The 10,023-nt window shown below is 34.3% G+C and overlaps 1 protein-coding gene across 1 annotated transcript; it reads left to right on the forward strand.

Annotated features, from left to right (window-relative positions):
• Nucleotides 1-305: 305 nt before the first annotated feature.
• LOC108692119 (NF-kappa-B inhibitor alpha-like) lies at nt 306-9,223 on the forward strand. The gene is made up of 3 exons (XM_018200269.1): nt 306-1,232; nt 3,046-3,398; nt 8,600-9,223. Exons 1-3 carry the CDS (start codon nt 556-558, stop codon nt 9,016-9,018), a joined length of 1,449 nt encoding a protein of 482 aa, XP_018055758.1. The 5' UTR covers nt 306-555; the 3' UTR covers nt 9,019-9,223.
• The last annotated feature ends 800 nt before the right edge of the window (nt 9,224-10,023 follow it).

Raw genomic sequence — 10,023 nt, forward strand, 5'->3', positions numbered from 1 at the left:
CGTCGACGTGACGAACGAACGAACGAACGAACGAATGGAAGAGCTGGACATCGTCGCGATTGGAGTCGTTGGGGATTCGACTAGTGGGTACGGAAGTCGAACAAGTGCGTTATCGAAGGTGCTTGTCGCTTGATGCATCCTGACGCACCTTGATGTATAGCAGCAAAGGTTATACGAAAAAGTGGTGGTCGCATAACGAGACATCGTACTTTGCGAACGAGAATCATTGTGCGTGGGAATTTTCCAAAACTCTTCCCGCGCGATCGCATCGACGAGGCGAGGACACAACCATATAGGTAGTTCGGCCAAGCTAGTATAAACGGTCTGGTTTTTAGCCGCTCATTTGTTAGAATTTCTCGTTTACGCGTATTGCTTTCTTCTTTCCTTTATTTCACGATCACCGATTGGAAAGCATCGATTCGAGATAGATATTTAATAAAAGTTTCGGTAAGAGAAAAGGAAAATAAGAAAGAGTAGTGCTTTTCTCTCGCGAAGAGACCGAAGTAAAAGCTAGGAGATTTTCTGGATCTTGAAGGTACGACTCGAAAGAAAAAAATGTGGCATCCCAAAAGCACCCAGATGAAAGAATGTGTTACAGAGGACGACAAGGAACACAGGCGGCGAAAGTACAATAACGACAACAACGACGACGACGACGACGATGACGACGACGATGACGACGACGACAACGACGACGACGACGACGACGATGACAACGACGACGACGACGACGACGACGACGTCGGTTGTAAGTACGAAGACGAAGCGGGCAACATAGATTCCGGATTCCTGTCGGGCGGCAATCTGCAGTTCAGCGGCGAGATTAGCGGCGATTCGGGGTTGCTGCACTCGCAGGAAGAGTGGGAGGAGAGGAAGGAAGTGAAGCAGGAGAAACGGGTCACGGCGACAACAGCGGCATCATCATCATCATCAGCAACAACAACAGCGATCGCAATTGAGGAATCAATGAAGGCGATCGATAGTGGTGTAGACCTCGACCTCACCGAAACCCTGAATCAGCTCAGCCTGAAGCAGGTCAATTTAAACCCGCTCGCCGTCAAGGGCAAACTGATCCAGGCTGAGTTGACGACCCCCAAATTATTGCCTGTGACGCGGAACAACAAGGACAACACCAAGTTCGAGCAGCATCACCAACAAGCCAGCGATGAAGAACATACGAGTAATGAGGAACCCTGGCAGCTGTACTATACGCAAGACAACGACGGTGACACGTGAGTGGCAATTGTTTCATCTCTTTCATTTATTAACTTTTCGGAATGAATGATCTATTGATCAGAAAAGGAATTATAGTGTATATAATGCACAAGTATTATAAATTTTCAGCACTGACAGTGAATTGGAATGCAAACATACATTACTATAGTGAGCTATTAGTTAGTATCTAATAGTAATGCTATTAAGTTTAATTTAATTTAATTTTAAAGAAATTTAGGCAATATATCCAGGAAAGGCAGAGAATTATCTTTGATTTAAGAGGCATGATTTCACATCATTTCAAATTGAAGAAAATCAATCCTGGGGGTTAATTCTGTATCTTGAAACAAGGTGAAAATTAAAAGTGAAACGAATTTAATAGAATATTGATAATTTCATTGGTCATTACCTAGCAAATTGCCTAAATTTCTTTAAAATTAAATTAAATTAAACTAATATACTTAATTAGCATTACTATTAGATACTAATAGCTCATTATAGTGATGTATATTTGCATTCCAATTTACTGTTAGTGCTGAAAATAGTACTTGTGCATTATGTGCACTATAAATTCTCAGGCCTGACAGTAAATATTGCATTATACATTTATATACATTTGGATACATATAAATAATAAAAATAAATTAATCTTTTCTTTTTATTTCATTAAATGTTCGTTTGATATTGTTTTTCTTTGACGAAATCAGTTAGCCATATCTTCCGTATCTGAGACTAGAGTCCACTTGACGCTACAAAACAATGCTTTTAAGTATTCTTTGATTGGACAATTAATAAAATTTTTTGTTTTGATTGATCATTCAAATACTTGGAAGCATTTGTAGTAGGACACAGCATTTGTAGTAGGAATAAATTGCCTGAATTTCTTATACATTAATGTCGAAATTAAGTAATTAGAAGCTAATATTATGATGTACTATATACATTTGGATAATCAAAACAAATGACATAAAATATCACTTTGTTTTTGTTTAATTAAACATTCTGATAATTGTAGCAAAGCTTAGGACTCTGTCTCTTTTTTTTACATTTACTGATTTCGTAAATCAAGAGATCTATTAGTTTGTGATTCTGCTAACAGCTTATTGCAGATAGATCGAGTTTGCGATCGTGGTCCAGGGTGGTCAAATATGATGTTACATGCTATGCTAATGTACGATCCAGTGGTGGCGACAATATACCGCGCGGGGAAAAAAAAAGAAATGGGAAAAAAAATTTAATTAAAATAACTTTTAAAAAACGTAGCTATTTAATTAGTCGCAGGACTAATCGTCCGGTCCCAGTCAGAAATGATTGATCAATCAACATCGAATCGATTTATTTTTGACTGGATTCCTCGTTTCAAAATCGAGATGAAAAAATCATCTTTCGCTTTATTATCGCGATTTGCTTTTATTTTCCCATTTCTTTTTTACGAATATATAGCATATACGTCAATTTAAGCACATATTATTGACATTAGTGTAAGTGGAATAACCTAAGTATACATACGTTTGACATGCGCTGTACGTATGACTGACTCGGGCTCATTGACCATTTTAATGAAATAAGTTTCATTCTTTGATAAGAATCGCTTTTCGGGAATTCAAATGAGCAACAATAACAAGATAAATTGCATAGTGACGCACGTTTTATATAAAAAAAAGGAGATGCTTGTGGCAAAAAAAGAGATATCCAGAAAAATATTTTCAAGAATTAACGAATAAATACTGAACTCCAATATTAAAAATTAACAAATAATTCTAGTTGTAAGTGTCAAGTAAAATCAAGTTTGCCTCCTCTTCTTATGTAACGTATTTTTTATCTATACAGGCAACTGCACATCGCGATCGTGCAGGGCTTCATGGAGGCTGCGTTTTGTTTAATAAGGATGGTCCCTGATCCGTGTCTATTAGATATCATGAACTACGACTGGCAATCACCCTTGCATCTGGCTGTATTAACGCATCAGCCACTAATCGTCAGGCGATTGATTTTGGCAGGCGCAGATCTATCCCTAAGGAATTTTCATGGAAACACAGCCCTTCATCTGGCATGCAAAAACGGAGATTTTGCTTGCGCTAAGGCTCTTACAGATCCATTATCCTCGATCGAAAGGAACAAATTAATGCCTGGACAGATAATACCCGCCTTACCTCAGAATTTGGAACAACGTAATTATAGCGGTAAGCACTCGATACTTATTAACTTTAATTTCTCACTAGTTTCTCACTTGTTTTGAGAAGAAACATTGAGAATCGCGATGAGAAATAAATATAATTGAAACTATGAACACGATTATATTATATTAGATAAAATTGGAAAAGTGTTAGAGCGAAAGACATTCGTAATTAAAAAATGCAATGAAGAATTATTGATCTCAGACATAAGTTATTTATCGTGATTATTCCTGCAATAGTTATTTGAAAGCTTGCAATATAATTATCACTAATAACCGTAACGTTAATGCGAAAAAAGATGATCCATGCCCGTGGCACAAAGAACGTCGAAGTGGCAGTGGAAAATCCTTGCTTTTACTATGCAGAATAAATCATATATAAGACTTTGCGTAGTGAGCGATGACATTACGATCTATGGACACGTGGAACTGCGCGGATTTCCTGTAATTTCATCATATGTTCTTTACGCATGTTTGAAAGTTTCATCATCTTAAAAATGTATCAAGAATATATTTCTTCTATAAAAAAAGATTATATAATTCTATTGAGGTAATTTGAATTTAACAAATTTCTCAGAATCATTATATACCAAATGTTCTGCAATCGCATAAATATTACAATGATAGATTTTATAGAATTGTTTGTCTGTTTACAAATATAATATATGCAAACATGTTATGTATATATTTGCATTTATGTGTATATGTGTAAACGCAAATAATTTTTTAAACCATAAACAGTTAAAAAACAAAAGCGAATTCCCGTAATATTGAAGACAATAAAAATATTAGTCTTTATTGCATTTCAAATAAAATTTATTTTATTAATAAAAGCGTGAAAATTATTTTGAAACAAAAACAATTGGAAATTTAAACTCGTATAAAAACTAATGTTCTTCAATGTTTAATTTCATCAAGGGCGAATTCAGACATTTGTCAAGGGGGAGGGGGGACTTATATATGTATTTTTGGATTGATTTTTGGATTGCCGGATTTCTGAAATATCATGCGCCAATTGAATTAACAGAGAAAGAGGGAAAATTTAATTATTTTACGTCATTCTCGTTACATCTTTCCGTCCTTATTATTTATTAAATTTGCGCGTTGTAAGCGACATTTTTTTAAAAGTCAAATTCGAAAAGATAGACTATTTGAATGATCATTAACATTACATTTAAAAAGTATTATGTAAATATTAAATTTATAAAACATTTTATTTAAAATTATATCAACAAAAAAAATAATATACATTGTATAGGCATAACATTTTACAATAAAATATCTAATTTATATTTTATATTTCTGGTAAACCTATTCAACATTTTCTTTAACAATTTCTATCTTTATGTTCCAAATTTTCAAATGTCAAAGGACTGAAAAACTTCGTTCAATAGAGCGACACTTATCGGCAGACACAGTAATATTTTATGTAGTCTTACAATTAGTGACTTTAACATATCATATCGCGATATTATAATAGAGCAGCAAAAACCTAAAGTTTCTTAAATTAAAAAATATTTTTGAAACATCAAAGTTGTAAATAATGTATAATAATAATCGTGAATAATAATAATGATGTAATCTTCTTATGGACTCTCCCAAATTCAACAACAAAAAATCCAAAAAAATCAGGGCGAATGAGAGTCGTGATAGTTAATACGCAATCTTAAATCTTTATTCCAAAAAAATAGAATCTTTATTCCAAAAAATAGAAAATAATACGTTTCACTATGGAATCATCCTTAGCAATACAATTTCAAAATATCAATCCCTTCATGTCCAAGAAAAAAATCACCATCAGATTAACAGATTTGATGTTGTAATGATCTATTCGAAACATTAAAACAATTATCTTATAAATATTTCGAAACCATTCTGTCCAACAAATTACAAAATTAACATTAAAAAACTGGTGACCCATCCCAAGATATAGAAGGAATTCGTCTCGACATTGGATCAAAACCAATTGAAATTTATAATCACTAAAGAATCACTCAAATTAAAAAACGCATGTTGATCGCAGATCGAACAAAACATAACTAATACATTTAATATAATAAGAAAGGCATGTCAGGTTAACAAGGAAAATAAAAAGAAAAAAGAATAATGTATATAAACAATATATAAACAATAATTTGTATAAACCGACAAAATGTAACTATTTAATGTTATTTAATAATTGTATATAAATTTGATGTACTCTCCGAACATAAATTGAGACTATTTTGTTGCATGAGTATATGAAGGCACTCAGATATTAAATGTTTATTAAGAAAATGTTCTTCATCTAGTACATCGCTACATTCTCTCAATTGAAGTCATGTTCAAATTCAATCCGATGTTCTGTGATCACCAATTGGTTGTTACTATTCTGTTTAATATGATTATGATGTGCAGTCAATTTAGTTTTAAGTTTTAATTAAGATATAATTTCCCCTGATTTTTTTGGATTTTTTATTATCAAAATTGTGATTAAGCATTTGATTAAGCAGAAATATTAAAAATATATGTAATATTTTATTATAAAATATTTTTAAAAAGGAGACCCTCTCCCTTGCCAGTAAATTTCATATTAATGATAAGCACAATATTTACCAAATGAACAACGCACTATTATTATTAAACTTTGTCAAATTAGAATACTTAATATAATCAACTACGTTATCCTTATTAATGTCTTCGTGTACTTGTTGCTGTAGCTAATGGTGTTTTCGTGATTTGCATATCTGGTGTGACACACCAGATTTTTGTGTTTTAAATCTTACACGTGACCAATTTATTGACTCATTAAGCCTGTTCTAGGCTATTTTCAATAAGCATATTTACTCGATGTTTGATAGTTTGATAATAAATAACACAGTCACTTATGCGTACTCATACACATATATAATATCCCATACGAGGAATTCCTTTAGCAATGTTATTTTAGCAATGTGTATTATTTAGACACACCTCTAAATACAACATCCTGAATTTAACAATATATACAATAAGTTAAGAATCTCGTTAATATTTTCAATATCACTGCGAAATCGATCATACATGATTCTTGCACGGTAAAAACAGAAGCTATGGGATATTGTAACGAAAACGGTGATGAAAAATACATAAAAACAAGTCGGAGGAAAAAAGATTGGTATAATATAGAGTAGGCACAAATTTTTTTCTAAAAATTTATTTTGCGTTGTATCTCTTACAGATAAGAATTAGTAACTTTTATTTGTATACAATGCACAAGTCTACAAAATTTAATACTATTATATAATTACACTCTTTAAGCTAAATTATTGTAAAATTGTATACTTTCTACTTTGATACACACACACACACACACACACACACACACACACACACATATACGCGCGCGCACGCACGACAGAGAGACAGAAAAAAAGAGTGAGAAAGAGAAAATCATTCTGGTCGGCGGCATCATTCATCGCGAAATATTTGTTTCGGATTTTTTCAAAGTCTTGGAAATTCCACATGAACGTCATCGACGTGTATTCCTCCACAAATTCGCGGATAACGTACGCATGTGCGGAGCCGATTGTGGCGTAAGCGATCATTTCGGGTTGTGATCAATTAATCGAAACCGACAACGAAATTGCAAATCTAATTTCTGTGCGGACGTTAGATAACTCGTACGACATTCATCCAGACTTAAGGATTGGATTAAGGATGAATAAGAAATTAAGTTCTTAGTATGAATTCTGTGACTGAGAAATCACTGATTCATTCGAAATAATCGTGTTTTAAAGTCCATTTATTTTCTTTGAAAACAAGTTAAAAACGATTAAGATAAAATGAGTGATAATTAGAAAAATAAGAAGCGGACAAAATAAATGCGATCGAATTTCGCAATAACACTTCTTGTGATTGGAATTAGCTGGAAACTGTAGAACTGGAATTAGATGGAAACTGATAGAAACTGAAATTAGACGGAACTGTTTATGAAGACAAAATTTCGATTATGATTTAATTTGCTAAAGAGGATATGGACTATTATTTCTTGTAACTAAAAGGAAGGAACGACCTCATGTGATCGTCTGTGATTCCATTGGGGAGAGAACGTCGTATGTTTCCTGACGAACGGAAGCGGAATACTTTCGCGTATATGATGGAATTCGGCATGACTCTGTGCTTGCGTGCGCGTGTTCGTCACATTGCGGCATAGCGCAGCACGTCGCGACGCCGCCACGCCGCGTCGCGTGACGGAGGGCAGGCACGGTCAGATGTTTTCAATATTTAAAAATACCTACAAGACTATTTGCGTGCCACGCGATATCTTCATCTCGCCTCGTCTCGCTTCGCCTTAGCTGAGCTCGCTAGATCGGGAAACCCCACAGCGGCGTCGAAGCTAATGGATTCTGTCGGACTTTCATCCTTAAAAAATCGATCGCCTTTCGCGTTTGACCCTAATGACACTAGGTATAAGGACCTCGCATCCTATGCTCCAAATTTCGAATAATCGCGTTGCAATTTAATCAAGTTTTTCATATCACATACTTTAGCAATGTGTATTATTTAGACACACTTCTAAATACAACATCCTTTTATACATTTAACAATAAGTTAAGAATCTCGTTGATATTTTCAATATCACTGCGCAATCGACCATACATGATTCTTGCACGGAAAAAACAGAAGCTATACAGTACTTCTACGCGAACTATACTATACTTATGAATGTTCGCAATCTCCCAGGTTTATTTCTGTCATCGAGAGGAAAGAGTACAATATCGATGCAAATGCGATGTGCGCATAAGTTATGCCACATTAAATTCCGCCAATGCAACTGGTAATGCAGTGCAGTTAATTTTAGCAGTTTGATCGGTGCGAGCCTAGTTTGGATTGCGGGACTCTAGCCAAATCTCCGACGACAATGATTCACCGCGTCTTCCTAATTCTATCTATGTCTCGTAGCGAGTCGGAGACATATGATTCGCATCACTCATTTTGACGTGTGCATTCCTCCGTCTCTGACTTGCATCATACAGAATTCAACAGCGTGACTCTATTGACATAAAATAGAGGAATAGACATAGAATATTTGTGGCTGCTATTATGTTAGATCGTCTGATCAGCCAATTGATTTGCAATTTAAGATAATTCGTATTCTTCAAAATCCTAATAAAAAAAATCCTAATAAAAGAAGTACGTTGTTCTTGCGATTTATTATTGTATGATTCATTTGCTTTTTCATTTCAGGTGAGATGTGCCTGCACGTGGCTGCCACCAATGGATACGTGGATCTGGTACGACTTTTGTTGCGTTTAGGGGCTGATCTCAAGGCGAAGGAGGGTCTGGCGGGATACACGGCACTTCATCTCGCAGTGGAGCATCAGTACTGGTCATTGTTCGATTTTCTATTACTGGAATGCCAACGAGCGTCGTGTCTGAATGATCGAACATACGGTGGTAGAACAGCTTATCAACTGAGCTTGAATGTCAACACTGAGTTCACCAAGAAGGCACGCAAAGAGCTAATGCTATATGGCGCGATGCGGGAACCATTACCGGAAGAATCAGATTCCGAAAACAGCGAAGACGAAGAAACGACATCGTGGATGACGGATTACTTGCCTGCCATCGTCAAGACGCAAAATGCGATCGGAGTGACAGTCTAAAGTATCCATCGATATTTAATTTATCGATTAATTTGGGCGCTAGATAATTACAAAAAGATAAAAAAAACAAAACTATTGCATATGCACAGAAAATGTATCTCGAATCAGATTAACCTATCAATAATGTTTTTTAATCTATCGATTGATACAATCGGTGATGTGAGAAAATTTGCCAGACGAGAAAAAGATTAAAATTATGTCTCATTTTCTATATGTGTGTTTGATAAGTATATTTTGAGCTTTAAGCTTTGAACGCATTAGGAAATTATTTTGATTAAAATTTAAATGAATAATTATTATCTAAAAAAAACAATTAGGTTTATTAAATTAAATAAAAATCATATTTCGTGTGAAAGTTAACGCGTGGCTTAAATTTGATACGCTGGACGATGTGTTAATATTAAATGCATTAAGGCAAGTAATTAAAATAAAAGTATTACAATTTATTAAAAAATAAAAATTATTTATAAATTTTGACGCGTTCGATATATATTATATAATGCACGAATAACCGTCAGTGTCTAGCTTTGAAGCGTCTGTCATCTTAATCTGCCGGTTGGATTAAGATCTACAGTAAAAAAAAAAATGAAAAAATTAGAAATTAAGTAGTTAAGAAATAGAATTTCTCAAAATTAGCTCCAATGTGTATTATATCTAATGCGCGATCAGATGCATCTTTTGAGTCAACGAGTATTACTATTGTAATACAATTCTAGACTGTTTATACCTTTTTCGAATACCGGCAGTAAATGAGGAATGAATGATGAATAGAGACGCGTAGAAATCAAAGATCTCAGAAAGGAATTTACATTAACGAAGCATTTAATTACGAACAAGGCGACGACGCGGGTTATCTTAGCGATCGTTCGTTTTTTCCCTTAATAATCTTTCGCATCGGATAGGCATGCAGCATTTCGAGAAGAGTGTTCCAAAAAAGGCTGTACAAGTATGATACAAAGGACAAATGTGTATATATAGTGTGTATGTATATATATATATATATAT

Source organism: Atta colombica, unplaced genomic scaffold (genome assembly GCF_001594045.1).
Source record: "Atta colombica isolate Treedump-2 unplaced genomic scaffold, Acol1.0 scaffold6, whole genome shotgun sequence".
Lineage (NCBI taxonomy): Eukaryota > Metazoa > Arthropoda > Insecta > Hymenoptera > Formicidae > Atta > Atta colombica.

What these genes read in the sequence shown, in the direction of transcription:
- LOC108692119 (XM_018200269.1), top strand. Translation starts at nt 556, where the DNA reads ATGTGGCATCCCAAAAGCACCCAGATGAAAGAATGTGTTACAGAGGAC. An exon ending in CAAGACAACGACGGTGACAC is followed by an intron (nt 1,233 to 3,045) that starts GTGAGTGGCAAT and finishes TTATCTATACAG; the next exon opens with GCAACTGCACATCGCGATCG. An exon ending in GGAACAACGTAATTATAGCG is followed by an intron (nt 3,399 to 8,599) that starts GTAAGCACTCGA and finishes TTTTCATTTCAG; the next exon opens with GTGAGATGTGCCTGCACGTG.